The sequence below is a fragment of the Bombus vosnesenskii genome, unplaced genomic scaffold (genome assembly GCF_011952255.1).
Source record: "Bombus vosnesenskii isolate JDL3184/JDL3185 unplaced genomic scaffold, Bvos_JDL3184-5_v1.1 scf7180000013295, whole genome shotgun sequence".
Lineage (NCBI taxonomy): Eukaryota > Metazoa > Arthropoda > Insecta > Hymenoptera > Apidae > Bombus > Bombus vosnesenskii.
The window spans coordinates 6,121,301-6,139,252 of NW_022882946.1; the positions used below are offsets into that span (position 1 = coordinate 6,121,301).

Here is a 17,952-nt window from a genome sequence, read left to right on the forward strand (position 1 = left end):
TCGATGGCAACGTACAAATTGTCGATCTTCTCGTTGCCCGATAGATAGAAAGAATTTTTTTATAGACACGATAGAGTAAGCGATAGGCGTTGAAATCTGCGAATGCTATACGATAGTCTTTTGATAATTGGTAAAAGATCGATCGCTCTTTCAACAATCACACGTATTCAATGCAAGACGTAAATACGATAAAACTTACGTGCATCTAAAGAGTAGACTTTGCTATATAAACTTTGGCTATTGCAGATTAAAATCGTAGATTTGGAAAATTGGAAAAATAAAAAACACTCAAGGATGCAGTGTCTGACAGCAAAGAAAGGTAATTTATAAATTACGTGCGCAAGCGGTGCGTCAAGGATTTGGCTCAGAATTATTTCCAATCCTTTCGTTACTTATTTAGAAGCTGTAAAATAAAACAAATGTGCGAACGCCAACAACGTGCAACGTTTAGAATAATAAAACTGTGTATAGCGAACATTTAGTAAATTGGGTTTCTCGAGTCGTCTGTTTCTGGCATAAGGCAATCTCCAAATTAAAATTCTTAGATTTTATCACATCATAAAGTAAACTGTCAAGCTAAGATCGCGACGTTTTCATTTTCTACCTGTTCATTTTAAATCTCCCTTCTTCTTTTTCTTTTCTTTCTTTAGAATTGACAAGGAACGCGATAGATTTCTAATTGCTTCGGTTACACTTTACATCTTCGAATGTGCAATTTTAACAGATAAATAAGTTTTTAACTTACCGGTATCGTCGGCGATCTGTCTCACCACGTGCATCACTTCGCTCACGTTAAGTTTCGTTCCATTGTTAGCGGCAGTGCGAAATACTTCCACCAGCATCCTGCCGATTCTCTGTCTGCAAGAAGAAGTAACAGTACGAAGGTTGGTTGGTGTGCAGCTGTGATTAAAAAGAAAGCGTCGTACAATTGAAATACAGAGAATAGCGGAGATGCCTTGAACACGTAAAGGGAAGTGGAAAGAACAAAATCAATTGATTTTAATTTAAATATGTTGAAACGGCGAAGTTACTTTCAAACTTGACATCGCCTGTTTAACAAATTTTCCGTACTCTAACGATCCAATTTACGGCAAATCGTAGCTACATCGATTCAAAGCGTTTCCTTCAATCGTTTTACCCGATAAGTGCGCCACGCTATATGGATATTTTAAATACTCTTACATTTTTACATTATATATTTACGTGTAAATTCATAAAAATTCGAGTAACCGGTATTTCGACGGATTTTCCGTACGATCCAAGTGAAACGTAGTTCTACAACGGTGATCGCGATCGACGACAAGGCAATGCACGCAGAACGTCGAGAAAGTAAGCAGACATTTACGAGCCGCGTCTCGTCCCGAATATAAATCATCTAGCAGCAACTGGCCGAAGGATACGCTTAAGGAGGGCGCGGGATGGCCGAAGAAAGAAAGTGACGAGAAAGGGCAGGTTTACCTAAGGAAAATTAGATTTTCTCGGCGGAATCGCGGACGAATGCAAATATCAGCGCAGGGGACGATAATTAACGGCGAACAGAGAAGAAGTTGGCCAGGGGGGAGAAAAAAAGTTTTAACAAGGAACGATGGGGCCACGCGCCCCCTCGTTCACGAAGTCTCGGAATCGTTCGCGTGTCCCCGAAATTCCCGACGACGATCGGTCGCAACTTTCATCGCTGTCCGGTTCCCCAGCCAATTTCGTTCAAACTTGCACACCAACGAGAAGGAAGTTGGCGAAGCGGGTGTACTTGGTCGAATCTTAACGATCGGCGCGGTTGCGAGGGCCAATCAGGATATACCGGCGGACAGAAGCCTGAAAAGGAACGGACGTCGGCAGTGGTTGTCAGTCGGCCATCGTGACGGCGTCGAGGAGAAGGAGGCAGCGTTCTGCTCGAGACGAAAAATCGAAGTGGAAGCGAGCGTAGCAAAAAAAAAAAAAAAAACAAAGAAATAAAAATAAAAAAAGAAAAGAAGAGGAGAAAGAAAGCGGAGGAAGAAAGCGGTGGAAGAGAAAAGGAAAAGGTGGAACGCGAAGTATAGCAACGCGTAACGTGGCTGTATGGTGGGGATGGAAGGAAGGGAGGAAGAAGAAAAAGAAGAGGAAAAAACGAGCACGGGGGGTTAAGATAGAAACGAATGAAATCGATGGTTGGACCGAGAAAGGAGCAACAGAAACAAAAAATCGAGGAGGTACGCGAAGAAGACGAAGAAGGATGCGAAAAAAGCAAGAAGATACGCGAAGAGTTCGATCTTCTAGTTTGGCGTCCTCGCAAGACTTCCCCCCACCGCGCTTCAATAGCGCCGTGGAGGGGAACGCTATCCCCTCCGCTGTGGTCGAGTGCGTGAACGGATGGACGCGGGGAAGCGAGTTGGTGGGGGGAAGGCAAAAGAGAGAGCGCTGGCAGCAGCCGAGAGGCGAGTAGACTATGTCGCGAAACTCGTAGAGCGATAAAGACCGAGTTCGGTAGGTTGCCGAAGCGGTGGAGGGGACGGAGGAGAGGCGGCCGCGTGGTGGGGGGTAGAACTGGCACCAACGGAAGATCGTTTGCGGTACCCCACCAGAAGTTTACCGGACGATCGGAGGTGGGGGGCGACCGTTCTCCAAAGTCGTTGGAGAACGGGTAGAGGGATGGTACCGCCCGTGAACGCCTACCGTGCCGGCGCAAACATGGCCGCCGCCGGCGTCGTCGACGACGACGACACCGACCACGAGGATCGCCACTAAATTCCGCTCGCGTATCACCGAACTTCTTCTCGCCGATCAACTTCCGATGGGAATTATACGAATGCGCAAAACGATCGATTTAAACGAGCATCCGCTTTATTCGCGCGTTTACCATGATCGATAGTCGCGAGACCGGATAAAGGCGGATGGGGTGTGAAATACGTACGCGGACCCAGCACCACCTCCGGCCCAAAATTGAAGTACAACTCCGCTGGTAACTTCGCGCTGCTGCGCATGTTCGTGCTTCAGGATGGCTCGTAAGATCGATAGGGAAGACGGCGGTTTCGTGACCGACGGGCTTCGGGGGCTGGTTTCGATTTTAGGGGAAAGTCGATTTGTCGGGCGGGGGAATCACCGTTCGCAACGATGTAACGCGCTGAGAACTTCGCGTTTAACTGTACGCTCGTACTTCCTGCTGATTCCACCAAGCTACCTATACATTACATATTCCGTAGTACGAACTTCGAACACCTCGAACCTGCGATTTTGCTTAAATTTTACAAATTTTCTCCATTTTTCAAATCGTCCCCTGTATAACAGAAAACCAGAAACCCATAGAATATCCAAAGTTCGGAATGAACTTACTCGAGCCCCGTTAAAACGATTGTTACCGAAACGAAACTCGCGATCTTCCATTGCAACGACTTCGCCATTGCTTTCTGCCTCGAACGTTCCGCTAATTGATCGAATAGAATCGGCGAACGGAAAATATTCCCTGGCGCCGACATGCACTGTGCCTTGGTTCTCATTATCGATGTTAAAAAACCATGGCCCCATTTTAACGGGGACACGGTCGTTATTTCGACGATAACGCGTTATTACGCGATCGTGCGTAATTCGCGCGGACCGTTCTCACCGAGTATCGGTCGTGAAATTTCATTATCCGCCTCGTGGAACGCTCACGAGGACCAGCAATATCCGGGGAATCGTTTACGAGGAAAAGGCGTCCGCGTGCGAAATATATCGCATCTTCGATGTCGCGTGCAACCTCCACACCTCATACAGATACAACGTTGTATTCGAGTCGCGTGTGCGCCTCTCGTATTCCGTTTGAACGGCGAAAAGTGGATTTGCTTGTCGTTTCGAACGCGTAGAGTCGTGGAAATACGACGTAACGTCACGTCCCCGAGACGGAGAAACGGTAAAGATGGATTAGCTATGTGCATTGCCGTGCGATGCTGCTCGCCGCCAGCTACGATCTCTATCTCTTTTTAACGTCTTTCTCTCTCTCTCTTTATTCGGTACAAAAGTTACGTTGGTTATCGAAAGTTCGATTAAATTTCAGATATCACGACGCGAGAAGAGAAGTAGCGTCTTCCTCTTGAAATTTATTACGCGTTAGCCTGATCGACGAACGTTATTTATTAAATTTGATGGTGGAATATCACTTGCCCAATTACCAAGAACAATAAAAAAGGAGGCGAAGTGTTTGAAGTGGTTGTTGAAAAGCGGAATTTATCAGTCGTAGCGAAGTTGGCACGTCGATCGTAGAAATGAAATTCCTCTGCTATCTGCTTCTGAAGATTTGAAATCTTGATAATCAGCGCTTTTTTTTTTAATCGAAGTCACTTCCACGTTCTTCTAATCGCCGAAGATAGCGGAAAAATCGTTTCTTTTCATATATTCGACCAAAGCTTATCGTTTCGCTATTTTACACCAACGTCGTGTTTTTCTATCGCCTGCTCGATAGTTAAAAAATGGCAAACGAAATGGAAACCGGAACAGCAGGAGAACTCGCATCGAGATCTTAATTCGCGGCAATTGACCATTCGACAAACACAATGTTCTTTGGTTCGTTGAACAAACGCATCCGCGATCGACCAACTTTACCGGACAAGTTGACCGCGCTTTCTAGCCACCGGAAGCCAGCTGTTATCTCAAGAAGCTAGCCGGCACCGAACGACAAAGCCCTCGTCTTTGACACGAGCGACCCACATTCGACGACTAAGTTGTTTCACGATCGGTACGTACGTCGAATACATCGAAAACATCGTGGATACTTTCGCGATATAAAAAAAAAAAAAAAAAAACAAGGGAAACTGCTGGATGAGATTCGTGTAATTGTCGTGTAATTATAAACAGCCAGATTCTTTAAATAAATTACACATTGCTCTATCGATATATCGAAGTAACGTATCATCGCGCGTTTTCAACAACTTGCAGACTGAAGTTGTTTTTCCAATTCAAGTTGCTTTCCAAAAATTCTTCGTGTCGAACGGTACTTACACGCGCGTTTCGTTATTTATTCGAACATTTCACGCTTAAACAATCCCATTCGAATAATTGTCCAACGTTTGAGCAATCTCCCATCCGGTTTCGTTACCTTTAATACGCTATTATTATTCAGCCACTTAAATTTTATATATTTTGCTTACTTTCATATAATAAATCGTTCCAGGTGAAACGTTAATTGAAATGAAATCATCGGAAGCATAAGCTCGCGAGACTTCGTTATTTCCATCTACTTGGAAAAATATCCAAACTCGAGTAAATCTAAACCTTCGAGTAAATCTAAATTTCCACGAACAACACCGAAGGAAACGTACAAGAAAAGATAAATTACCCTTTCCACCCTCTTTTCTAAGTTCCATCCTGCGAACCAAACGAACAGTTGTCCGGCAATGTTCTCTGAAAGAGACCAGCGTCAGGAGAATTTTGCCAGACAAGATAAATTCCCATGGGCCCGAAGGTCGCCCTTCGATGCCCTCCCCCCTCTCGCCCTTCATCAGGGTCCATTGGTAGCAAAGGGATCGCGACGAGGGTCGAAAAAGGAAGACTGTGGGGTACCGCGTTCGAAAACTCGCGTGTCTATGACTACGAGATACCGGCTTCCACGTACGGGGACTTTCCACTCGCTCGTCTTCACACGGTTTTTCTAACCCCCGGATTCGTTTAGGCTCCGTCTTTGCCCTCTCTCTTCTTCCTCTGCTTCTTTATCCCCGCGTCACGTCCGATTGTCCCGCGCGAGTTTTTCGCTCCTCGGTTGTCCATCGTTGTTTCACCGAGGACAAACGCGCTAACGAATCAGTTGGAAGGAAGGACGAGCGGATAAAACGGGGCCAGAGCACCGAGGGGTTGTTATACGGCGAAAATTCCCCATGGACATGGTAATGAAAGACGATACAGCGTTTGTTGGTGTTGTTGCGTGGATGGAGTATCAGTAGCAGAAGACTGGTATCGGGAAAAGTGGCGGAAGCCGTAAAAGGCGATCTCGGCAACAGGCGGAAGCCTTGCAAGCTCTTAATTCCTGCGACCGTTTAGAAGATAGGGTGAACCGCGAAATCGTAGCGAGACTCAGCTTTATCCGCTAAGTGATCAATTTATTACGATGCGAGAAATTTTGGAAAAATAGGATTTCACGTAATTCGGGGAATCGTAGCGGAAAGGGGAAGTGAAAGGTAGGAAATTAATTTCAAGCCACGTGAACTGCAGCGAAACTCGCGATAGTTTTCCCAGATGCGCAACGGTGGTGGCACGAGGGGAACGCGAAAATCTGGGCCCCGATCATTGTAATTAGGGGAGCGCCCTCCCTCCAGGTGCACGTACCTCGTGTCACATGCGCCGCACCTAAGGACAGACGGGGAAAAACGATGGCGGTGGAAATGAGAAAGGGGAAAATTTGTTGGCCGTGCGCATCTGTCGCTCGAACGCGTTTCATCTAATCTCTCGTACAATGCCATAACACCGGCCTGTCAACGAACGGAGAATACAAAAAGGAAAATCCGCAATTTGTCGGCCTAAATAATACCTAATACCCAAATACGATTTCTAAATCCAATCAAAATTTGATGAGGCTAATTTTTTCATCCGATAATCCGTCAATATATCAAAAACGATTGTCCGCATCAAATCTGTGCATCTCTTCAGGTATCTTTCGTTTCTCGTCTACCTTGCTTACAACAGGCATGGAATTTTGGAATATAAAAGAGTTGGAATTACATCGAGTGTTAAGATCGAACGTTTAAAAACTGTCCATGTGATGGTTTTCCTTTCTCATCAATCGCGTTCTTGCACTTTTGCTGCAATGTTCAGCGGAAGATTCGAAACGGTGAGAAAAATCGCAAAATACCGAAGCGTCGAAAGCACGACGACACGTCAGTCGACTATTTTGAAAGCTTGGAAAAATCTAGAAAACACCGTTTCTCGAGACTGCGTACAATCTGAGCATTCGGGTATCACGGACAACTTTTCTATCCATATTGGTGCGCGCTACTCAAAACACTATACACGTCCTAAGGACTAATCCTTGAATTAAGCGAAAGCCTCTAATTTCCAGCAGTGGAAAACGATAAAAGGATGACCGCGCCACTTCCGCTCGATGGACTCTGCCGTGAACTCTGCGTGTACTTAAATCAGCCGAGGGTGACACTCGAGAAAGCTGGTGCATGCTTCCTCGCTCGACAGAGGGAAAAAGCTCTGAAAATCCGATTAACGGCTAAGAAATCAAACAATCGCCTAACGTAGCCGTGAAATTCAGTGATGGGAAAACAGAGAGAGAGAGAGAGAGAGAGAGAGGGAGAAGAGGAACAGAGGAACGGACAGGATGTGACCCAGGAAAGAGACAGAGGAAGGATGGTTTAAGTACAGAGAGGATTAACGCGCGTTCATTCAATTGGTTTATGGTTTCACGCTCTTCAGTGACGATAAATAAGCGTCGAACAGTTTAACCAGGCGGAAGAGCGGCAAACGTTGAAGGTTTGCGAAGCGAAGGACGTGCAGACAAAAGAACGAAAAAGAATCACAGGATGGTAAAACGGAAGAGCAACTCGGTGGCGTGTCTCCTCCGGCTACCTTTATTACCAACATCAAATAACATTTCGGTGGCTGCCTTCTAGAAAATGCCATCCCTGGGTTTTCCCTGATTCTTCCTTGATTGCAATTCCCGTCCTTCGCCAGAAACCGAGAAAGGTTACGCACAGGTTTAAATCTTCAATAGCTGATAACATCGGGTCGGTTGATTCTCTGCTTCGAAAGGAATCTGCCTAACGCCGCCGAGTTACGGTCCAACCTAATTCCACTGGATAGAGTTGTTTGGAGGAGTTTATTGTATCGTTGTCATTAGAAACATCGAGACTGTCTATGGTTGAAACAGGAATTTTGCTAATAACCCGAGATTCTATAGCAATAAAATCTCTATTCCAAAGAAATAACCGTATCTGATAAGGTTGCCCATTGCTCACGTTCTACGGTTTGCCAAACGAATTTCGCTGATTTCTTCACAACGTGTCTGGCCGTTGCGTGCAAGTTTTACCAACGATTAACCTGTCCACGAGGACGAATGGTTGGAAATGGAAAAACATCAACCACATGGTTTCGTCTGTCTCGTCGGCGTCGAAGATTCACTCAACAACGAGCAAATTTCCAAACGAGTACGCCACGTCCCGATGATAGTATGCAGAACAAATCTGTCTGAATATAATCATCGTCGACAAATGGTCGGCTGATAACTCGAGGAAATAGCGCGGATTGCTTTTTTTAAATTAATAACTGTCCGTGACACCTGGTATCGTCTAATTGCTATATCGCTCGACGAGGATAAGCGTAATTTCCGTTATAGGCATCCGCGATTACGATAGTTTTTCCAGGGTACCGAAGGGAGAAACAGCTTTACGGCTCGTTAGTCGGTCGTACAGCTCTTATAATGCATCATCGGCAAATTCGAAATCAACCGTGTAAACAGACTGGGTCGAGACTGTTCACAAACACGAGAACAAAACAGGAGGGACGGCGTGCGCATAACGCGCGTCGATTCGTATGGCTCCGCGTAATAACCCAATTAGCGGTGTTCAGCGTGTTCGCGGTAGATCGATGTAACGCACGGAGACAAACAATTCGCGAAAACCGACGTAATTCGCGCCTCCTATATTGCCGCGCGTCGATCCGCCAAATCTCGTGCCATCGCTCGCCCAATATTTTCTACAAAACACAGGCGTTTCTCCGTTAACCGGCTTGATATCTAATTTCTTCCATCTATCGTTCTCATCCAACATTCACGATATCTGTATACCACACGTATGTACCTCCGTGCTACGTTGTCTCACATTCTATCTATACCGACGTATCAACGAGTGTCATGAATTAATGAAAACCAAGGTAACCCTTGCTCGTGTTTCTTCGCGGGAAAAATCGAGCGATATCGACGAAACGTCGAGGCAACGCGACTCCGTTGGAACGCGACCACGAGAATCCAGTGACTACGCTGTTTCTCTGTGTCTCCTCTCTTCGAAGCGACAAGCAGTCGATAAATCGATGGCAGAGCAGGTAGATATAATATCGTTCCGATACATACCAACCGAAAACTTATGCCCGTTTTCTGTTCGTCCGGTGGCCATGAGGTCGATCGCACACGCGATTCGCGGGCGACCAGTTTCCACCGGGGAGGCGTAGTTGCACGAAGAGAAAGACAGAGAGAGAGAGAGAGGAAGACGAAGCGTATACACACGCGTGTTGCTCGTCTGTTGGTTCCTCAGGGCTTCGACGCCGCTGTCTGAGAGAACGACGACGTAGAAGAAGAAGAAGAAGAAGCAGAAGAAGAAGAAGGAGTCTGGTAGCAGGGTCTCCGTGGCATGAAGGGACTGCAGAGAGAAGGAATGTTGTTGTTGTGCCGGGAGGCGGTTGCATCGGGGAGGCGGTGGAGTGCAACGGCGCGACCGGCGGCGTGGATCAAGCGGTGGAAGAGCGACAAGGAGGGAAAGACGATGCAACGCGATGGAGAAAGAGGGAGAAGGATTCGACGGAGAAGAGACGGGGCGGAGTGGGGGGTAGTTTGGCGTTCGAGGCGCAAGAGGGGCGGCAAAGTCAATGCACCGCAGGGGAATGCAACGCGCCGCGCCAAGCAATACACAGAGTCTACTACGTCAGAGTGCATTCTACCGCACTTTACGACTACGTCGTCGCTGGTCTTGCCTACTATACGCGACTACGTCTTTTTCTGGCATACGCTTTTCTCTGAATTTCCCCTCCCCCTATTCTCTTAGCAGGATAACGCACGTCTTCGCGCACATGGAGCAGAGACGAGGTTTGTCGCGGACCAATGTTTTCCATCAATTTTTCTGCAACTTTCTCACCTTCTCGGCACGTTCTATTTCGGTGGATTTAGGCTGAGGTCGATGACACCGTACTATCGATAACGTGCGTGTATTTCGAAGATCGTTAATTGGTACTATTTCGTGGCGAGGTGTACCTTTTATTTTTCCTCTCCTAAAATTATTTAATAAAGGCAAACATTTGCCTGTAATTCCTTCGCGTAGATATTACCTACGCGACAAGCAGGCAATTTGTAAACATCATGATATCTACAAAACGCGTCAAGATTATTTACAGATGGGAATGATTAGCTTCCGACGAGAATAACGAGAGTTCTACTTCGTCATTTTGAACGTGTAGCTACACCGTGGGAACGATACAACATGGTGGTAGAATCGGTGGCGTGCGAGTAAAACGCGAATAAGTGTGGCTAACGCAGTTCCTGCCATGTTCGTCGTACAGATCGCCACGTACCTCGTGATCTTTGTTCGCGTTTCACGATATTCAAAATTCCTAAACGAAACGAACCTCGGACATGGAATACTGTCCAACGAGCGGCATTTAAAAACCGAAACTTGCGCTTGCACGAGGCTCGCTTCTAGGTGAACTTGCTTTCCCACGAGTCACGGGGGCCGAGCTTGAAAGCGAGCGCGTTGCGGCGAGGCAGAACGGCGCAAAGCTGAAGCCGGTGCGCTATCGCTTCTCGGAAGCAATGCATCACGGGACGATGCATACCGAGGCGGCGCGTGTTACGAGTCGACTAGAATCGAGTTCTCTCGCTAAACAGGACAGGGTAAAAAGCCGGAGGCGGAGGTAGGAAGAGAGAAGGTCGTGGCGGAGGTGGAAAAAGGAACGGGCCGAGAGAACGAGGAACACAGAAACGCTTAAATGCGGGCCCTGGTTGCGTGGCGTGTAAAGCGATAAAGAAAACTCGGGCCACGACGTTCCCCGACTTTTGTCGGGCTGTAAACAACCGGCGACCGTATCGATCTGACGTGACACACACGTTTCTATGCTCCGGAAACCGAACGATTTCTGTACACCGCTGTCGGGTTACGTGCTCGTCGACTGCTCCGTTTCTTTATTTCCCCGGGTCGTTTTTTTTCCCCTCTCCGAGGAGATCCGACGTTTTCCCCTTGCAGGAAATGACACGCGAGTCACGCGGCGGAAACGGCCGCGTAAGAACTGGGAATGTAAGCAGAAGTAGCTTTCGAACGGTACATTCGCGGTTTTGCGCGGGTCGCAAATCGAACAGTGTTCGCCTTCCGAGGAATTCCAACGGTGCCCGTCGAAATATCAAATCGACCAGAGAAAGAAGTAATTCGTTCGAATCGTTCGAGGGGAAAAGAGATATCAACGCGAACGACAGATAGCAACGACCTCGAAAGCACGCGGCTTACCGCGTCCCACGTACGCACGCCCGCGCGACCCGCGAAATTACACAACAGCGGAAAAAGAGAAAAAGGCGGAGAGACACCGCGTTCCGTTCTAATCCCTCTCTCCGTCCACGACAGGGTTCTCTCCCGTCCGTCTGTACCCGCTTCTTTTTTCTTTATCGACTTATTCCACGATTACCAAAGAAATACAGCGAAAGGAACGGGGTAAAGAAAAGTCAACGCGGGCAATCTAAAAAACGCGCGCGTATTCGAGCACGCGGCACGACGAAGAACTGGCGGCGTGTGGTCGTCGTTCGTGCAGTTCAGTCACTCTTGGCCGTTTGCACCGTACCCTCCCCCTCTCCTTCTAGGTCCCACATACGCGTTCCCTTCCCCTCCACGGCCGCCGGACCCCTCTCCCCCCCGCCACGCGTACATTTTCTTTCTCTTCGGAACGGCGCGCGTTGGTTCGCGATCGCGAATATCGGTGTACGTGATCGCACACGCCGCGCCGGTGTGCCGTAGAACGGCGTGTCCGTGTGCCGTTCGTTCTTGGACAGCCGCGCGAAAGAGATCGGCTCGAGTACAAAGTCCATATACGTAGGTGAAGTAGTGTGCGCGTGCGTGACACGTACGTGTGAGGGAACGCTAGAGTAGGAAGGGAGGCACAGCGTGAGTAGCGTGTGTACGCGCGACGGGCTGCGCATGCGCGTCGCGCACCCCGAGAGGCGCACTGAATGAAGGCCCCCACCATCGTCACCCGACGGCCACGCACACACGGTATATACGCGACCGTGCGCGTCGCCGCCGCTGTTACACGATGCGGCTGCCTAGTAGGATAAAGCCCCGTGGTGTTTGCTCGTCCGTGGCTTCCAACTTTGTCAAATTCGACTGGCGCCTACCCACGGCCTTCTCGCTTGATAAGAACGTCGCTTTTGTGGATTTTGTCGGCCGTTGAATCCGCTGTTCGAATTGCCTTTTAATTAGACGAATCAACAGAGGAAGATACCCATTCTTATTTTTAGTTTTCGAAAGCACAAGTTTTGTTTTTCGATCGGAGAGATTCGCGCGGCGTATTTTTACAGAGTAACAGTTCGTAGATATTATCGGACCGCGAAAACAGTTTCGTTTCTATCGTGCAAGAGTAACAACGTGGTCCCTCGTAACGATTTCTAGTTGGATTTCGCACGGGCCGAAGATCGAATTTCATTGGCCCGCATCCGCGGCGCGTACAGGCGAACGTCCCGCTCGGCCAGAGAACCGTCGACGACGCTCGGTGTCTGTATTACTACCACCGCCGCGTCGCCTTCCTCCTTTACCGCGGCGCGGCGGTGTGTCGAGACGAGGCGCTACGAGAGGAAATTAGAAATTTGCTCGGCGGAGATGGTTGTAGGATTGTTATTTGATTCGTTACTGCGGGCTCTGCCGAGTAATTGCGCAGCAAGCCCCCAGACTCGGAACAATAGCGTAGAAGCGAGAAGGAGGACTCGAGGCACGCAGCTCGTCGAAAAAAGAAACGGTATTGGCCGCCGCCGCGCCGGAAATATCTGCCCCAAGGCGATATCCTATTGTTCTCTGCGCGCTAAAAACAACCGGGTGTAACTAATTAACGAAACGAATGCACGTGGGCGGCCACGCAACTTCCACAAATCCGACGATCGCTATATATCGAGCCGAAAGTCCGATACGCTAGAAAACCTCATTTCCTCAGCTCTGGCAACTCGTTGCGGTGGCTGCTAACGTCTCGTTGTAAGGACAATCTCGAAATTCGAAAGCATTCTATAATTTGCCATTGTACGCGATACGACTTTCTCCAACGAATGGACTCTACAGAAGTAAATTACGCGTTTCTCGACAATTGAACGTTCACATTTACGCAACGAAATTGCCAACGAAATTAGGAAATTTAGGATAAAAAGCAAAGTTCGCCTGAAACGTTTAAATCTCGATATCTTGTCTCGTTTCGTTTCAACGAGAACGAGATTCTACCTCTACCAAAATGATCGATAAAAATCGTTTCATCGTATCAAAACAACGCACACAGCACTCACAGTATGCGCCACGTAAGGATGCACGGAAGAAGACGTGCACGAACACGCTCGTGGAGCGTCGGGTTTGGCCATCGGCCGACATATGCCGGCTGTCGTGCGTGCAGCTGCTATATCGTCCTTTGGGTTTGGGTCGGTGGGTGACACGTTTCGCTCGTTGTGCACGGCTGGTACACACGCGGCAGCCAATGGGTATTGATTTGTGGAGTGAACGCACCGCACCCCCTCCCCTCTCGTCGCTTTCAACCCCTCTCTGTTACACGATGGCTCTGCCACGGCGCGTCGGCTCGCCGCTAAACAGGCTGGTCCGCGCGCGTACACGCTCTCCGCTTCCCTATAGAGACCAGATACATGCACGAATTCCGCACACACGCGGCACAGACGGTCGCATACACAATTACGGCTTAGGTACACCCCCCTTTCAGAGAGTCCCCGATGACCGCGCGAGCGCCTATATACAGTACACAGTGTCCCACCCTCCGCTTGGTTCAGAGACCGCTTCCCACCGGAGCACCCCATTTACCACTGCTGCAAGGGGGGTTGACTGCATCCTTTGGGTGGGTCAGGGCCAGAGAGACGGAGAATCGCGGCCGGATTCGGCTAGGTCGAAGGGACGAGTGGAAGAAGAGTTCGTCAAACCTCCAAAGAGATTCAGCGAGTACGCGCGCGCGTGTGCGTGAATATTGGCTGCGTTTACACGCACGCCCTTCGAGGGTACCGTGGATCCAGGAAATTCCTGCGTTTCGAGGAATGCCGGCGATCGTGGAATTCTCGACGTGAAACGCGACTGCGGTTACAACCCCACCGAGAATGTCGTTGCTCGTTATGAGTGCCTGGATCGATGGAATCTTAATTTGAGGTTGTATTCCGATTGCCTTGCGGATCGATACTTGGTAGTTAACTATGGGAAAATAGCAAGAAAAAAAAAAAAAGAAAGAAAAAAAGAAAGGGAAAAGAAAAGAAAATGAGACGAAATCATAGGAGAAGCACGGTTCGAGATGTTGTTACACGAGATAAAGGAGAGAAAAAGGGAACTGAGTATAAAGAAGAAAGGAACATTAAGTAAAGAGAACGCAGAATTCTGGTCACCTTGGTGGCAAGGTAACGCATACCACGAGCTTCTCCATATAGAGTCAAGAGAGAACGTACGGGTCCGTGGCGAGCGCAAGGACACGGTCCAAACACACGGAGCGAAGGGGTGAACGTTCGCACGGGGGTGGAGTAATGAAAGAAACGGGTGGGGCGGGGCGTGGGGATGGAAGGTCGACGACGGGCGACGATGGGAACGACGAACGGTGCCGCTGAACCGTCGAGGGGATAAAGGATACACGACCAAGCGCAGGAGTGGAGTAGCGAACCCGCGCGTTTCCTCTCTCTGTTGCACACAGAGAGACGAATCCACCGTCCCAGGAAGGAGAGGAAGAAGAAGCGGCGAAGAAAAAGGTGGAGAGAAGGGGTGTAGAAGAAGAACGCGCCAGGAGACGGGAGAAACACGCGTGCGCGCGCGAGCACGACCGAAGTAAACAAGTGGAAGCAATGGAACGGGACGAGCACCGGTCAGTGCGCTGCATTTGGTGCATTCCTGTAGTCTGCGCCGTTGCGGCTCGCGATGGAGAGAGCAGGAGAGCCAGCAAGCCGAAGAACGTTGGACAGAGACGGGAGAGAAGGAAGAAGGCGAGAGAAGAGAACGTACGAGAGAGACTCGAGCGTCAAGGGGAAAGGAGAAAGAGCAACGAAGCTCTGCAACGCGGCACGCCACTTTGGACCGACGGACGCAAACCGCATTCCCGGCCGTGACCTTCGCTAGGACATCGCCACTGCCCCCACCCCCACTCGGCACACACCACTCTCTACCCCTTCCACGTTGCACCCCCTGCCCCCCGGCCGTCGCGTTTCTGATCCTCACCGCCCCTCCCGTGGATGGTAATCGTCTTTCTTTCTTTCTTTCCCTCCTTCTTTCTCTCCCTTTTGCGCGCTCTGCCTCCCTCTCCCTGTATCTTCGTCTCGTTTTATAGGAAGTCTCTCGCTCCTACTAATCGCGAGATCACAGCGAGAAGAACGTGGAACCGCGCAGCATCCCATGGACAACGTCGCCTCTTTCTCTCTATCGGTCGTTTCCCACCCTGTACAGTCCGATAGTCGACGAACTCTCCATTTGGTCGCGAGTTTCCCTCCGCGAGTGCCTACCGGGGTTAGTAGCTGGCCTTCCGCGGCGACCCTCGAGGTGCCGGACTTTTTTCCTACAGGACTCGTTGTCTTGGTCGGACGGCGCCCTCCTACTCCGCCCAAGTATTCCACTCACTTTGGTTGAACTCTAAATCCGTTGGTGACGAGAACCGCGCGAATCATATGATTCACGGGGCTATACATAGAGTTGGGGAAAATCGGAGGCGAAAGTCGAACCGAACCGTTTGGAAACGCGGCAATCAGCGGCTAGGGCTCTGTACGACGATTTGAAATTTCCATCCAAGAACCGGACCGCTTCCGTATTAAGATTTCTCAAAGCATCTCCAACAATAAGATCCGATGTGACTGTCAAATTGTAAACTATCGATCTGTAAAGTAGTAGCTGTACGCTTACTGATAGTAATAGCTATATACCAGCAGAGTGCCGTGAGAAACTGTCATCAAGACGATTTCTCCGATCTGGCCACGGTCTAGCGAAACGATCTCTGTCTCTCAAGACTTTAAACGCATTCTTGCTTACAAACCGCGAACGAGATTACAAGATCTAGCGGAACCGAGTGGCGGCGTGTCACGGATCTTCAGGAAAGCCAGGACGGAAGAACGTCGGAGGCCACTTCACAGGGGCCGTTTTAATTTCCTGCCGCGGCGAGAAGCCAAAGACTCCGGGACACCGAACGCTCGCTGTCTAACCGAGCGCCCCACGAGGGAGATTCCACCGTGCCGCGAGCATAGAAGGGAAGCGAAGAGAAGAGGAGCGAAATACGGGAAGAAGAAGCCAAAGAAGAGGAAACACGCGGTATAAAGGGGAGAGTGGGAGTGGAAGCAAGCAAGGGCACGGCCCTGAAGAATTTCAGAGTCCTCTCTCGGCCGCTCTTTCTCTAATTTACGAGCGGTCGCCCTGAATTCGAGCAAATATTTGTCCAGCGCGTCCGACTAACGGGTGTATATAAGAGAAATGAAAAAGAGTGGCGGGGGCGGGGGGGCAAGGAGGGGTACAGACGAAAGACACGTAGGATCGAAACGAGAGAGAAAACGGGGTAGGAGTAGAGACACAGGCGGGAGGAGAGAGCATCATTCATAGTTTCTCGAAAAGCGTTCCCTTCACCGTTCTCTACTCGTCAACGAATATTTTTTCCTCCTCTCCTCTGTCGCACCTTCTCTATACCTGTCATACCTTTCTTTCTCTCTCTCTCTCTCTCTCCCCCCTCTCTTTTCCTGCGTTCTCTCTAGAACCGGCGTTCTATCTACCGACCTTGCATTTCGAGTTCCAAAAGATTCTTTGAAAGAGGCCGCCCAGAGTCTAGCCGGAAGCACCTACTGGAAAGTATTCGTTCGAGAGGGAAGAAGAAGGCGAGAAACCGAGTACCTGGAAGTCGTGTTAACACGCGCTGCTGGACGCTACAAGCCGCTCCAATTAGCATCTTCTTTTTCTCCTTCGACTTCTTTCGCCTTCTCCTCGCGCCTGACTCCGCGGCTTCCTTTTCAGCCGACTCACACACGATCGACGACGAGCACCTGTTGAACGGACCCCGAGAACTCTTCCTCTCCCTCCCTGCCGCCTCCGAGACACCGTCGATAGCCTCTGCCAGGTGTTCCGATACGGATTCTAATCGTTCCCTAGCCGCTACAGGACATAGGAATAAGTGATGTTTCTGTCATGGCGAATGATATCTCGTAGTCATAGATAATTGATGGTTTCGAGTGGATAAACGTTTCTGAAGAAACGGTCGCATCAATGTCGATGACAAATTCATGGAGTCTTATACCGTATCGGTTGATAGTTTCAACACTGTTATGCTATACAGTTCGCATGCATTTCCCTCGTTCTACTTTACACAAGCCGTTTTATACGCCGCTGTTACTACAACTCCACCAGTCGTCGAGAGTTAGCCTTAAGGGAGTCTCAAAAATTCCATTACCACGGGTCTGATTGTACCACGGAATAATGCAGTCCCAATCACGCTTATGCGATTTGCAATCACAGTCCGTGCATGTTAATTGAATTTCAAAAGATTCGATCTATTGGTTACGTCTACGAGCAGGGAAAAGGCTCCGATTTTCCAAGTAACGATTACTTCGAAAGATTCAATTTATACTGATTACGCAATCGTATATTTTCGAATACGAGGGACGTTCCAACAATCCCATTTTTTCCATTGCTCTACGACAGTTTCGCCTTTAGAAACGAAGGCGAACGAAAAGGAGGAATGCACGCGGCGTTTTCCGGCAATTGACGCGTCAATTCACGCCGGCTGGATCCAGCAACGGCTAGTTTCGCCGCTTCCGCCGGGGCGCAAAGTATTTTTATAGTTGGCTTGGAACAGAAAAAAAAAAGGAAGGAAGAAAAGAAATAAAAGAAGAGAAGCGGACGGGCTCGTAAGCAACGCGGAGCAATCCACCGGACGGGGACCCCTCGTTGCACGGCCGGCCCGCTCCTGCTGAGCGAAATACGCCGGCATCCAAATAATTCGGGATACGCTCGTGTGAGATATGAATGAGAGGAGTGGGTACGGCGTGGTGTTGTTTACTGTCTGGCAGGAACGGAGTAGAAGAAGAAGCATCCGCGTGCACCGACGAAAAACGAAGAGACG

At 49.2% G+C, this 17,952-nt stretch overlaps 1 protein-coding gene across 3 annotated transcripts in view; it reads right to left on the reverse strand.

Moving 5' to 3' along the window:
• The window catches only part of LOC117233164 (serine/threonine-protein phosphatase 4 regulatory subunit 1-like), a 148,444-nt gene that overhangs the window by 18,628 nt on the left and 111,864 nt on the right, over positions 1-17,952 (reverse strand). For all 3 annotated transcript variants that reach the window (XM_033493194.1, XM_033493195.1, XM_033493192.1), the window contains one exon: positions 746-858. In XM_033493194.1, coding sequence (XP_033349085.1) covers positions 746-858 — 113 coding nt within the window. The remainder of the gene's footprint in view (positions 1-745; positions 859-17,952) is intronic.